The following is a 15123-nucleotide window of genomic DNA, read 5'->3' on the forward strand; positions in this document are numbered from 1 at the left end:
ACACACACACACACACACACACACACAAAGTAACAAGCTTATTCTAAAATGTATATGGAAAGGCAAAGGACCCAAACAATCTTTATGAAGAAGAACGAACTGAAAAAGAGCAGTCAAAGAACTAGAAGGAGAACCGGAAATATGTAGGATTATGATTGCTGATAGTGTTTCAGTCTAGTTCCTGCCTTTAGGAAGCCAGACTTCTCAAAAGAACAGTCTACATTTTGTGTCTCAGCTGCCTTATCATCTGTTCTTTTCTCTGTAAACTAGTAAATTTCTGTTTAACTTCTCTTTTTATGATTTAGCTGAGAAGCAACCATGCCGAAGGCTATAAACACTAGGACCATGTTTTCTTATGTGATATAAACCTGTGCTACAGTTTTTACAATACTGAGCCATTAAAACTGAAGTCTAGGAAGGAAAATTGCAGGTTTACAACTATCAAACTTAACTAGTTGATAAGTTTAAACTGATAAATGAAAATTTAGGAGAGATTATGGCAAATTGAGTATGCTGGTGTTTTTCTCCTAATGTTTTTTATTTTCCTTTATCTGCTAAGTGATCTCTTCCTACTCTGAATTCTCGAAGTGCTTTGTGTACTTCTTAATCTCCCCTTTTAGATTGTAAACTCCTTGAAGGCCAGGATTCTCTTCTTTTTTTGTTTTTTGAGATGGAGTTTCCGTCCTTGTTGCCCTGACTGGAGTGCAATGGTCTGATCTCGGCTCACTGCAACCTCTGCTTCCCAGGTTCAAGTGATTCTCCTGCCTCAACCTCCAGAGTAGCTGGGATTACAGGCACCCACCATCACGCCCAGCTAATTTTTTTTGTATTTTTAGTACAGACAGGGTTTCACCATGGTGACCAGGCTGGTCTTGAACCCCTGGCCTCAAGTGATCCACCCGCCTTGGCCTCCCAAAGTGCTAGGATTACAAGTGTGAGCCACTACACCTGGCCATTGTTCCTGTATCTCTTATAATGGTTACCATAAAAATTGGTATTCAATAAATATTGGTTGAATTAATCAAATTCATTAATTTATTCTTATAAACATGGCTGGCACATTGTAAGTACTTAACTAAAATGCTAAATATTAGTGCCTTCTCCCTCTCACCCTATTCTGAACTCCTAGGCTGCTAACAAGGTTGATAAAAAGATGATGGACAGGCCAGGAACGATGGCTCACGTTTGTAATCCCAGCACTTTGGGAGGCTGAAGCAAGCAGATCACCTGAGGTCAGGAGTCCGAGACCAGCCTGGCCAACATGGAGAAACCCCATTTCTACTAAAACTAGAAAAAATTAGCCCGGCATGGTGGCACATGCCAGTAATCTCAGCTACTCGGAAGGCTGAGGCAGGAGAATCGCTTGAACCTGGGAGGCGGAGGTTGCAGTGAGCCGAGACTGCACTCCAGCCTGGGCAACAGAGTGAGACTCTGTCTCCAAAAAAAAAAAAAAAAAAAAAAAAAAAGATGACAAAGATGACGGACAATGTGTTAAGTGCTACATGTATGGAATACATTATAAGAAAGCTTGAGAAGGGCCGGACACGGGGCTCACGCCTGTAGTCCCAGAACTTTGGGAGGCTCAGCTGGGCGGATCACTTGAGGTCAGGAGTTCAAGACCAGCCTGGCCAACATGGCAAAACCCCATCTCTACTAAAAATACAAAAGTTAGCCAGGTGTGGTGGCTTGCGCCTGTAATCCCAGCTACTCAGGAGGCTGAGGCAGGAGAATTGCTTGAACCCAGGAGGTGGAGGTTGCAGTGAGCCGAGATCGTGCCACTGCAGTGAGCCGAGATCGTGCCACTGCACTCCAGCCTGGGTGACAAAGCAAGACTCTGTCTCAAAAAAAAAGAAAGAAAGAAAGAAAGAAAGCTCTAGAAGGGAGGGCCTAGCTATCTAGGAGGTCAAGAATGATTCTCAATTTTCTGACTTCGGTGACTTGGAGAATGGTAAATCTATCCTATATCAGGAGGAGCCGGTTTGGGAATAGGGGTTAGGGAAATAAATAAGTTCAAGCTTTGACTACGTTGCCTGTGTAACATCTCATCCATATATACATACATACCTGTATATGTGTATATATATGTGTACATATATAGAGATTTATATGCTTAAATATTTTCTTGTATAATCTACTTAACACATATACATACAAGTCTATATTTTCTCTCTCTAAATAATATATAGGTATAGATATATTTTTAAGTTATGTATATAATGTATATTATGAAGTATACATATAATATTTATAATTAGTGAATGTTGTAGGCATAAGTAATAGAGAGCAACTTCAAACTAGCTTAAATATAAATAGTAATTTGTTGGAAGAACACTGGGTTATCAGAGAACTCAAAAGCAACAATTATATTTGGACTTCATAAGGGACTAGAACTGGGGACTAGAAAGCCATTAGGATTTCCAGGAATCAGTTATTTGTATATCTCTCTGTCCCTGGCTGCTTTTTTCAGTCTTTCCTATTCTTACTTTCCTTTCCTTCATCCCCAGCCCCATTTTCTCCTTCTGTGTTCTGTCGTTTCTGTTTCTCTCAGTGTATCCACTTCATTCTTACATCTTTCTCTTTACAGTTTGGCTTTCCCTTCATAGACAACCATGTGGCCAAACTTGAGGCCCCTACAGCCCTCTATTTACATGTCATGAGTTCAGGCAAACAATACAGAATGAATAATATCTCAATCCCACTTTTTCTTTTCTCTCTTTTTTTTTTTTTTTTGAGTTAGGATTTCACTGTCACTCAGGCTGGAATGCAGTGGTGCAGTCACGGCTCACTGCAGCTTCGACTTCTCAGGCTCAAAATATCCTCCCCACTCTGCCTCCTGAGTAGTTGGGACCACAGGCATGTGCCACCATGCCTGGCTAATTTTTGTATTTTTGGTAGAGGTGAGGTTTCACCATGTTGCCCAGCTTGGCCTTGAACTCCTGAGCTCAAGTGATCTGCCTGCCTCAACAGGTGTTGGGAATACAGGTGTGAGCCATTGCACCCAGCCTCAATCCCACTTCTAAAAATTCTGGGAGAGAGAATCAGATTTATCCAGGTGTTTATTCCTTGTCCAGTCAGCTGTAGCCTAAAGACAGGATTAGGTTGTGTAAATAAAATTGCCAGCGGTCCTCATATATCTTCCTCTGTACATCTCAAAAAACAGAATTGGGAGTCATTATTTTCTAGGTAGCAAAAGAAGTCCTAGGCATAAATGAAATCACTAAGGAAAACTGTATACAGTGAGAATTGAACTGAGGGTGGAACCATGGATGCACAGAAATGTCTAAGGAATGAGTGGCAGAATGACAGTTGAAGATTCAGTGAAGAGGTTGTCAGAGAGACAGGACAAGAACTAAAACTAGATATACTAGAACTAAAAGGAAGAAGAAATTTCCAAGTGAGGAGTAATATCCAAGATAATAGGTAAGGTAAATACTAAGAAGAATCCATTGACTTTAGCAATTAAGATGTCATTAATGAGAGAAATTTTATTTTCCTTTCTAAAGAGGTGGTGGTGGTAGTTCTTGTTGTCTTTCCATTTTAACAGGAACAAATATATTTAAGGCAAAAGAATGGACCTTAAATTATGGAACGTCAATATGCAAGAGTATATTATATTAAGCTAATACATTTAGCCTAAAATAATGCCCTCCTTTGTAAATTATTGCAAAGGTTGTCTAATATAAGGCCAATTTTACATAGTAATATGAATAAAATCAGGGTTATTATGTTGTCAAAGCTGTAAGCTATAAGTCCAGACAGTTTATTTTTGGCAAGCCTTTATTCTAACTCCATACAGGGTGCAAACTCCAGAAGGTAGGAGAGGTGGAATATGCTGGGGGGTTTTGTTTGATTATATTTTATGTTCTTAGAGTATTTTTTTCTGTCTCTGACTGTGGAAGAATGAACAAATTGTTAACAATAAGGAGTTTTAATACCCAGGAGTACTTAATGTTTTTTGTTTTTAATTTTCCTTCAACTTTGATATGACTTACCGCATTCTGGAATTTGCTTATGGACCTCATAAGTTCAGAGTTGAACTATTCCCCTAGTTCACATAGCTATTTAGTCGTCTTTTATGCCTTCTGATAAATTTTTCTCTACAAGCCAGTGATGAAATTTGAACTTTCGTTCCAAGGGAGTGTTTCTGTAATAGTCATCCATTATTTTGATGTATTAGCCAAACATTGACTGACAAATGAATCTACAGAAAGCAATCCAGGAAGAAATAATTAGGTCTCTCTTACAGTATAAAAATCTCATATTTTAGGAAATTTCCTCACTAAAGCTATGCAGTTTTCTACCTTATAAAGTGAGAATAATACTATCTCTTAGGGTTACTGAAAAGAATTAAATGAGCTAATATAAATTAAAGTTCTTTATAAACCATAAAATGCTATATAGGTTAGCTAATATTACTAACTTTGCTGTCTTGTATGTGTTTCCCACCTTCTTGAATAGCAGGGTTTGTTTCTCTTGATTTGAAGTTGGGAAGAAGAAGAAGTTGGCCTCTCATGGCTGAGGGACAGGGCAAAGGGGATTGCTGACTGGTTCTTTGGGTGCTGAAAGCACAATGTTCTCTACAGTTTCTAATGTTTCTAACTTTTAAAACTTCCATTTTGATGTGCTTTTACTTTAATCATGGCTCAAGGTTCTGGAAATTTTCTGGATTTTTAATGGGTTTGTGTTTTGGTATATACTTTCTGAATATAGTAAAATAAAAATTAAAATATAGCTGTTGAAGGAAGCTTAGGTGTAATCTCTGTGAATCATTATGTTTTAAAAGTGAAATTTATAGCTGACCTTGGTTCAGCACAAAATTAGTCATCCCTTACTAATGCAGGATATTACATCAGAAATTCCTGGGTTAGTATCCAGCCCTAAGCGGTCAACTTCCTGGCCTAATGAAGTCCCAGAATAGCTCTCAGTTTAGCAGACATTTATTGAGCACCTACTGCATGTTAAGTACTCTAATAGGCTCATCTCAGTATTGTTATTCAAGTATTTTCAAATTTCAAATAAAATATAAATACTTGAGTATAATGGATAACGAAATATCCAATCACTAGAAAAATAATAGCTGAGTAAATATGTAAATATGGTAAAATAAGACAAGGGACTTTATTTATGGTCAGAATCCTAGGCCTTCAGTTTGCTAGTTTAGGTTTGTTTTTTTTTTTTTTTTTTTTTTTGAGATAGAGTCTCACTCTGTTGCCCAGGCTAGAGTGCAGTGGCATGATCTTGGGTCACTGCAACCTCTGCCTCTCAGGTTCTAGCGATCTTCCTGCCTCAGCCTCCCAAGTAGCTGTGACTACAGGTGCACGTCACCATGCCTGGCTACTCTTTCTATTTTTAGTAGAGATGGGGTTTCACTATGTTGGCCAAGCTGATCTCAAACCCCTGAACTTAAATGATTCACCCGCCTCGGCCTCCCAAAGTGCTGGGATTACAGACATGAGCAACCACACCTGGCCTACCTACTTTATTTATTTATTAATTTACATATTTATTTTTGAGACAGAGTCTTGCTCTGTTGCCAGGCTGGAGTGCAGTGGCACAATCCCGGCTCACTGCACCCTCCGCCTCCCGGGTTCAAGTGATTTTCCTGCTCAGCCTTCCTGAGTAGCTGGGACTATAGGCGCGTGTCACCACGCCCACCTAATTTTTATATTTTTAGTAGAGACAGGGTTTCACCATGTTGGCCAGGATGGTCTCGATCTCCTGACCTCGTGATCCACCCGCCTTAGCCTCCCAAGGTGCTGGGATTACAGGCGTGAGCCACTGCTCCCGTCTTACCTACTTTAGTTTTACAGTGCCTAATGAAATGCCACATATATAAACACATTAATAACTGGGTAAAATTATTAACTGATGGTCCTAGGAAATCACCAATGACATGTCTGCCTCTTTCTCCATACTAGTCTTTGAGCTCCCAAAGAACAATAATTAATAACAACTCAAGGCCAGGTGTGGTGGCTTATACCTGTAATCCCAGCACTTTGGGAGGCCGAGGTGGACGGATCACTTTAGGCCAGGAGTTTGAGACCAGCCTGGCCAACATGGCAAAACCCCTCTCTACTAAAAATACAAAAAAGTAGCTGGGCGTAGTGGCCTGTGCCTGTAATCCCAGCTACTTGGGAGGCTAAGGCACAAGAGTCACTTGAACCTGGGTGGCAGAGGTTGCAGTGAGCCGAGATCGTGTCACTGCACTCCAGCCTAGGCAACAGAGCGAGACTCTTCTTCAAAAAAAAAAGTAGCAACTCAAATGTATTTATTTATTTATTTATTTATTTAGAGACAGGTCTGTCACCCAGGCTGGAGTGCAGTGGAATGATCATAGCTCACTGCAGCCTCAAACTCCTGGCTTCCAGTGATTTTCCCATCTCATCCTCCAGAGTAGCTGGGCCTACAGGCACACACCACCATGCTGGGCTAATTTTTAAAATTTTTTTAAATTTTTAAGCACTATTTTGCTTAGGTTAGTGTCGAATGCCTGGCTTTAAGCGATCCTCCTCTTTGGCCCCCCAAAGCGCTGGGATTACAGACGTGAACCACCACCTGTGGCTGCAACTCACATTAAGCACTTAAAATGTTCATCATTACAACTCTCCATAGCAACTTCTAGAGGGTTTAGCAACTTATTCAAGATCACATAGCTAATAAGTGACAAAGCTTTTTTTCAAAATCACCTCAGCATGATTTTGTAATCAATATTCTTTCCCATGATGCCATCCTGTTCCCACACCCAGCACAGTTGTCTGGCTATTTAGATATGCTGTTGATGCTGGGATAAATAATGGATAACTGTCTTCTACCTTTCTTAGCCAGAGACTTTCCTTTTTAAATTTTTTTTCTTTTTAATTTTTAAAAACAGATTTCATTTGAAAAGATTAAGACTTGTTTACATGTTATTCTGAAATAAAATTGATTCTTACCTATTCTCCATTGCAGCCTTTCATCATGTTTCTGTTTACCCAAAAAAGGAGCTTCCTTTGTTCATCCATTTCACAGCAGGATTTTGCTCTTCTACAGCAATGATAGCCATTCTCACTCACCAGTTTCCTGAAATCATGGGTATTTTTGCTAAAGCTGTAAGTATGATCTCAAGGACTTGTGTAGATTATTTGTAAAACACACAAGAAACCATCTCTGATCTGCCTGTGCTAACCCAGCTGAACAATGGAAGATATTTGTTGTAAATTAAAGGAATTGATTTGTATATAGTTGCTGCCGTAAATATATCAAACATAAATTTTTGGTGATTTGAGCTACTTCTGTTGCTTAAAAGTTTAAAGAATACAATATAAGATTGTAACAATATAACATTATAAAGTTTGCTCTTATAGATCACTTTTGGTGATAAACAGCATTTGTTACTATCTTTGGTATTTTTAAAAATACCCTATTTTGTAAACAAACCCTTTGATTTTTTTCATTTAAATGAAATCATTAGTTCTCAGGATTTGTTGAATTTTAAACTCAAGAGCACAACTAGGATGGATAATAAGTACATAAGGCGGGGGAACAGATGGGACATTTGTCCCTAGGTACAGAATGTGCCTATGTCTCAAAGGTTCTCCAAGTTATTGTGTCTGCTTGTTCTTACTTCCCCAGACTTGGATATAGAACCATGTGTAGTTCTTTATTTTCATTTTTACCCTTTAGTTTTGAACTACTTCCCCATTTCCTGAACCAGTTAATACTTGAGGACTGATACTAGAGTGGGTATCCCATCACTATTTACTTTTTTTTTTTTTTTTCTGAGACAAGGTCTCGCTGTGACCCAGGCTGGAGTGCAGTGGTACGATCTCAGCTCACTGCAGCCTCCGCCTCCTGGGTTCAACAGTCCTCCCGCCTCAGCCCCCCGAGTAGCTGGGACTATAGGCACATGCCATCATGCCCAGCTAATGTTTGTATTTTTTGTAGAGGCAGGGTTTTGCCATGTTGCCCAGGCTGGTCTTGAACTCCTGGGCTCAAGTGATCTGCCCGCCTCAGCCTCCCAAAGTGCTGGTATTACAGGCATGAGCCGCCATGCCCAGCAACTATTTACTTTTCTATATGAACTTATTAATGTCACTGGCTCAAAGTAAAATTAGCAAAGATAATTGCCTTTAAGTCTCCAAGCCTTTTTAAAAATGCATCTTTCTTGTACATCTTTGCATTTCTACCAGGTAGTAGGAGTTAAAACCCAAAAAGAAAATGCTGATTAATTATATTCCCAAAAATAAAAACACTGAGAACCATGGAAAAACTAGTCCTTACTTGGTAATGTATTTTCTGTATTTTTCTCTATATGCCTCCATTCTAACTTGTTTCCTCACAGTTTCTTTTTCTGCCTTAAGAATAGTTTATTTTGTGCCTTAAAGATTAGTTGGCTTTTTTCTGGCACCAGTGGTAAGAGCAGTGGTTTCCCTTTTTCCCTGAAGGTCAACCATATAATGTGTTAAGTTGCCACTGGCTGTAGGCCTAGGAGTCTGAGTCTGCACTTGATTCTGGGTCAAACTTCAAGAAGAATGACTTTCCACTGTTGTTCAGGGAGTATAGCTATTTGGTTTGGAAACTGACTATTCTATTTCTTTTCAGTGTAAAATGAACACTTAGTGATCATACTCATAACTGTTATTTGCAATAGTGCTAATAGTTGAGTGAGTGCATCTCAAACTGAAATGACCTTACTATGTAATCTGGCATGGAATAAAAATGGCCTAGAAAGAGAATTCCATCCATTTAATAGCTGGAAAGAAAATGTGCAACTGTGTATGTGAGATCACAGGCAAGCAATGGGAAAGATGATTCTTGGATTTGTCTCAGGCAAGTGGAGTGGGAAGGAAGTGAAATAGAGCAAGGAGGGAGATCTAGAATCTGGAATAGATCTATACCAACTGTTAGTAGTATATTTCCATGGGGTGCAAGCTACAATTAATGTTTATAGTGTCTGCCTTTACCTAGGCAGTCACTAATGGCACCAGAAGAACCTTTACGATTACATAGCATAAGTTCCTTAGCACTCCTCTAGTAGAGACTGAGAATGAATAATTACATATTTTAAATGGAAGCTTCTTTTTCAGACCAAAAGTTATTGATATACTGCTTTTCTAGTTGATGGATAATAAACAAGCATTTATTTTGGTATCTGTATAGGTGATGGTATATAGTGTTAAGAATGTGCCTAATGGTAAACTTTTACAGCCACATTTTTATCCCTGTGGCCTTTACATGTACATTTTAAAACCCTAAAAGCTAAGTATTTACTGAAAGTTCCTGCAAACCAATATTTGTGCAGGATTTCCAAAGGCAGGTTCCATTTAAGAGTTAATGGGAAATGACTGTGGTATGGGCAGTTTCCAGCTTTCTTTTCTTTTTCTTTTTCTTTTTCTTTTTTTTTTTTTTTTTTTTTTGAGACAGAGTCTCGCTCTGTCACCCAGACTGGAGTGCAATGGCGTGATCTCAGCTCACTGCAACCTCCGCCTTCTAGGTTCAAGCAGTTTTCCTGCCTCAGCCTCCCACGTAGCTGGGACTACAGGCACGTGCCACAACGCCCAGCTAACTTTTGTATTTTTAGTAGAGATGGGGTTTTGCCATGTTGGCCAGGCTGGTCTCGAACTTCTGACCTCAAGTGATCAACCCACCTTGGCCTCCCAAAGTGCTGGGACTACAGGCGTGAGCCACCGCACCCGGCCAGTTTCCAGCTTATAAACACAATGTGTAGATGCCTTTATAGACAGACAAACAGCAAGGGAACTAGAGGCTTAAATTACACTTCTTCACCACTTCACAGTGTTTGCTCTATGCAGTAGGAGCATCACCATCACCCAGGAGCTCATGAAAAATGCATAACCTCAGGCACCATTCCAGACCTTCTGAATCAGAATCTACATTTTAACAAGATCCCCAGGTGATCCTATATATACATTTAAAGCTTGGAGAAACTTGCTGTACTCTACCCCCAATAAGAGGAATTTAGAACAGCTCGATAGTGCTGCCTTGTCAAGGTGGAAAAGAGGCAGCATTGCAGAGTCGTTATGAAATAGATTCTGGAGGCAGGCTGCTTTGCTTTGAATTCTAGCCCTGAAACAATGCTGTACAACCTCGGGTTAGTTACTTAACCTTTTCTACCCTTAGTTGTAAAATGAGAATAATACTACCTCTCATGGATTTTGGCGAGTGTTAAATGACTTTAAAATATGCAAGTGTTAGGACTATGTCTACCCACAGTAAAAACTAGGTGAGTGTTAGCTGTTGTTGCTACCTTTATTGTCATCATCATCACCAAAGTGCAGTAGTGGGAAACCCTACCCCCTTCTTGTTTAAAGGAGATATGTCCTAACAGTCAGCTCAAAATGCATTTTTCCATAGAAACTGTAGTATAAATGGTGATTGGGTATAATTTTAAAAACACTATTAGTAGGCCCGGTGCAATGGCTCTCGTGCTTGTAATCCCAGCACTTTGGGAGGCCAAGGCAGGCGGATCACTTGAGCTCAGGAGTTCATGACCAGCCTGGGTAACATGGTGAAACCCCATGTCTTCCAAATATACAAAAAAATTAGCCAGGCGTGGTGGTGTGCACCTGTGGTCCCAGCTATTCAGGGGGCTAAAATGGGAGGATCGCTTGAGCCTGGGAGGTGGAGGCTGCAGTGAGCCATGATTTCACTATTGCACTCCAGCCTGGGCAACAGAGCAAGACCCTGTCTCAAAAAAAATACTGTAATACTATGCTTCTGGCACATTATGTGTATATGAATGTAGAAGGTGAAGAAATGTTTCAGGTTCTAGGCACTGGCAAACTACCGTGTAGAACAGAACCTGTTGGTAAGCTGCAAACTGTCTGTGTTAGCATTTCCAGTTAATTCAGATATTTGATGGCCAAATAAAGTAGAAATTGGTGAAGAATCTTTGAGACATACTTGTTCTATTTCAGAAGACAGACTTTTTAAAAATTTCCTAAATTTCTTTATTGTTACCATTGTCTCTTTCTCATCTAATATCTTTTCATAATAGCTCACATGCCAGAGCAAATTGAGTTTGAATTTCTTAAAATGCATTTGTTAAAAAAATTGTGTTATGGTGAGGCCAGGCACTGGACACTGATTTTAAATAATTCTCACTGTACATCAGATTTAGAGAAATGAAAGGGAATGAACTAGAATGGCTAATGGTTTTAGTGCCTCTTCTTTTGCATGGTATACGGCTATGTGGAATAGACTTCATTTTTAGCAAGTTAGGACTTTTTTCCCCTGATTTTTCTCCTGGCTGAGATGAAAACCTAGTCTGACATTAGACACAGAGCAATGAAAAAGTGTTGCATAAATCCCTGGAGATGTGGAATGTGCTTATATCAGAGCTGATATTCTCTAAGGCCAGAATTCCTGAAAAAGGAAAAATTGCTTTTAAGTGGTAGGTCATTTTCTCACCTGCTTTGAAGCCTGCTGGATTAAATATGAGAGTTCAAAGTAAGGGTAGCCAGCAAACCAACTGAACTGGAATCTGATTCTGCTTATCTGAAAGGAGCTTCTTTATTTAACAACAGCACTGCCCTCTCCTTAGAGAACCAATCTTCTACTCTGGCCCCTTTCATTTCTCTTGCAAGAAAAGTGTTCTTCTTAGCAAGGCTTGGGAAGGTATTATCACAACAGTGAAAAGACTTAAAGATGGTCTTGGGGGTTTCACTAACTTACTGATAAACTCAGACTTGTGGTATGTGACTTTAGTGTTTTGAATTCAGAAGTGTGTTTAAATATTAAAGTCTCTAATTGGGGCCAGTCATGGTGGCTCACGCCTGTAATCTCAGCACTTTGGAAGGCTGAGGCCTGCGGATCACTTGAGGTCAGGAGTTAGAGACCAGCCTGGCCAACATGGTGAAACCCCGTCTCTACTAAAAATACAAAAAAAATTAGCTGGGCGTGGTGGTACTTGCCTGTAATCCCAGCTACTTGGGAGGCTGAGGCAGGAGAATTGCTTGAACCTAGAAGGCGGAAGTTGCAGTGAGCCGAGATCGCGTCGCTGCACTCCAGCCTGGGTAACAGAGTGAGACTCCATCTCAAAAAAAAAAAAAAGTCCCTAGTTGGGTTTTAACTAAACAGGGTAGTCTTTGCAATTTTGGCAGAAAAGGGTGTTGCAGGTAAAGGTAGGAATCAGAGATTCCCAAATAAATTGTCTGTTTTAGTACAGCAAAACTTTGTTGAAGTTTGTTTTACTGAACGCATATTGTAGCTGTGCTGCGGTGGGAATGGGCTTTGTTTCCACATATTTCTACTAATCTTTATGTGGGAAAATGTGGTTGGACATGCCAATGATGAATTTCTGAGCAACTCATAATTGGCTGGCTCCACTGTAACTAGGGCCTTACAATCTGCTTGATTAATTCTTTAAGGACTACATTAGCCAAGTTGCATGATTTCCAAAGATATAGAAGGTCAGATGTTACACTAACAAAGAACCTCTCTACAGAATGTCTCACTGGGGTTTCTTTAGTCCCTTCTCAAAAATAATTAAAATTTTTCTTCCCAAATTACATTTTTAAAAGAATAAGCAGATATAAATGCCAAGTGTCTTTTACTGAAAAGTGAACAAAACTTTTGGGAAGATTTGTCCACTATTCTTACCATTTTTTTCAGGGGAAAAATTGATCTTCAGAACCGGGGGAGTTAATAAACAATTATAACTATATATTAATGTATACCAATTGAAAAATATATGTTTTTTTAAAGGTTCTGAGTTTTCCATTATTATAACCTGTGACATGATAGTTGTATACTTCTTTATTAAATTCCTAGGGCCACATTCAGAAATTAAATTAATGATTAAAATAAATTTCTTCACTTTGTTTGAAAATGGATTACTTTCAAAGCTATGAGACTTTTTTAGTTCGTAAGAACTGATACAGTTTTAAAAACATTTTGAAATGTAACTAAACTTACATTTCTGTAAAATATTCTATAACCATGCTATTTCCACAGTTATAAATCTGAGTTGTTTCCCAGAGATAATACAGATAATAAAATAAACCTATTGTGTGACAGGTCAAAATTTTTAAATGTTTACATATTTGTTCCATTGTTGGTGCATCTAAAGTCTTTATTTGGGCAGTCTGGCATATTCAATTTTAATTTTCTTTACTAACTGGGATTTTGGATCAAGAGAAAAGACGTTCTCTACCTCCTAGAAGGGTATTTCTCATGTTTCATCCTTGTTTTTCTGCTTCAAAAAGAACCAAACTAAGAAATTTGTGAAATTGCTGGTATTATTATTCATCCAGATTTTCTAAGCACTGAGCTCTTCTAAGGGGGAAAGAAAATAATAAAAGTTAGGAAAATGTACTTTTTTTTTTTTTTGAGACAGAGTCTCACTCTCTCACCCAGGCAGGAGTGCAGTGGTGCCATCTCGGCTCACTGCAACCTGGGCTCAAGTGATCCTCCCACCTCAGCCTCCTGAGTAGCTGGGACTACAAGTATGTGCCTCCATGCTAGGCTAATTTTTAAAAATTTGTTATAGAGATGGGGTCTCACTTTGTTGCCCAGGCTGGTCTCCAACTCCTGAGCTCAAGCAATCTGTCCACACCGGCCTACCAAAATGCTGGGATTACAGGCTTGAGCCACCGTGCCCAGCCATGTCAATGTACTTCTTCTTCTTCTTCTTCTTCTTATTATTATTATTTGGAGACAGAGTCTGCCTCTGTTGCCCAGGATGGAGTGCAGTGGCACCATCTGGGCTCATTGCAATCTCCACCTTCCTGGCTCAAACCATATGCCCACCTCAGCCTCCCAAGTAGTTGGGACTACAATATGTACCACCATGCCTGGCTAATTTTTGTATTTTTGGTAGAGACAGGGTTTCACCATGTTGGCCAGGCTAGTCTTGAACTACTGAACTCAAGTGATCCACCCACCTGGGCCTCCCAAAGTGCTGGGATTACAGGTGTGAGCCACTGCGCCCAGCCAACAATATACCGTTTAACGCATGTGTATATCCCTTCCCCAGGGTTTAATTCAGTTTTAAAGTTGGTAGAAAGTATCCTTTTTTCCCATTAACATGTGCCTGTCAAGTATGAGGTTCACAGAAGCTCTCCCAGAATTTGTTTCACATATGTTTAATCATCTTTTTTCCCCCTCAAAGTGAAAATCTCATTGCTAAAATTTAGGACATCATGTCACTAACTGCTACTGATATATTTATTGCTTAATCATTAGCACTTGGGACACATGGAGTGCTTAGCAGTTTTTAGAAGAGCTGTGCTTAGATAGTGATATAAATCACTCATTCGAAACCCATTCTCCTAGTGATATTATAATTCACAATAGGAAACACTGATCTTTGTTTTAGAAAACATCTCTATCTTGCAGACCCAGCATAGTCCTCTAAATTGGGAGAATCATGGGGTACAGAAGAAAATTATAATATTGAGGAATAGTTTTTAGCTTTTTTCTTGGTGGAGTTTGGATCCCTTCCCCTACCAATCAAATGAACTAAATTAGTGAGACTACATAATATATTACAATTCTAAACCAAGAGTAACTCAGACTTCAGTTAGTGCTTCATTTTTTAAAAGAGATTATACTTATATCCTCATTTATTCTTACTGGAGCCATTGGAACATAGACTTACCGAAACCATGGGAACATTATAGATGTAAAGTTTGAGTCATCAAAGTTAAGTGATGTGCCTAAAATTACACAGTTGATAAGATAGCTTATTACTTTTAGTCATGATACATACTTTTGATTTCAATAATATATCACTTCATAACTTACACTGAAATGAGTACAAAAGAATAAATTTCATACCAGAGATAGTAATGCTGAGGGAATAGAGAATAACAGAGTGGTGATATCCAGTGGCTTGCTAGAGAAACTTTCCTAAAAGAGTTAAATTTGGAGAAGAGTTTTAAATGAAGATGCTGATGTGGATTGTCAGAAAAATAAAAAGGGTGCTTAGGTTGGAGAAATGTTTACTGCAAAGACAAGTATCAGTGGGCAAATAAGCTGCCTGGGAGTACTCTTCACAGTTTAAGTCTGTTTGAACTCCAATGCTTTAAAATAAAGAATGAAAGCTGTGCATGGTGGCTGACACCTGTAATCCCAGCACTTTGGGAGGCTGAGGTGGGAGGATTGCTTGAGCCCAGGAGTTTG

General features: G+C 39.2%; 1 protein-coding gene across 30 annotated transcripts in view; it reads left to right on the forward strand.

Annotated features, from left to right (window-relative positions):
- Nucleotides 1-15123, forward strand: part of ST7L (suppression of tumorigenicity 7 like) — a 96295-nt gene that overhangs the window by 70798 nt on the left and 10374 nt on the right. For 25 of the 30 annotated variants that reach the window (XR_010152790.1, XR_010152788.1, XR_010152791.1 and 22 more), the window contains one exon: nt 6949-7088. Coding sequence is in view for 22 of the 30 variants with exons in the window: in XM_063798255.1 (XP_063654325.1) it covers nt 6949-7088 (140 nt within the window). In the remaining 8 variants the exon portion in view is untranslated. Of the gene's footprint in view, nt 1-6948; nt 7089-8168; nt 8263-15123 lie in introns of all 30 variants that reach the window. The other 5 variants (XR_001708897.3, XR_010152770.1, XR_010152789.1 and 2 more) reach the window with 1 other exon arrangement.

Source organism: Pan troglodytes, chromosome 1 (assembly GCF_028858775.2).
Source record: "Pan troglodytes isolate AG18354 chromosome 1, NHGRI_mPanTro3-v2.0_pri, whole genome shotgun sequence".
In the NCBI taxonomy this organism is placed as follows: Eukaryota; Metazoa; Chordata; class Mammalia; order Primates; family Hominidae; genus Pan; species Pan troglodytes.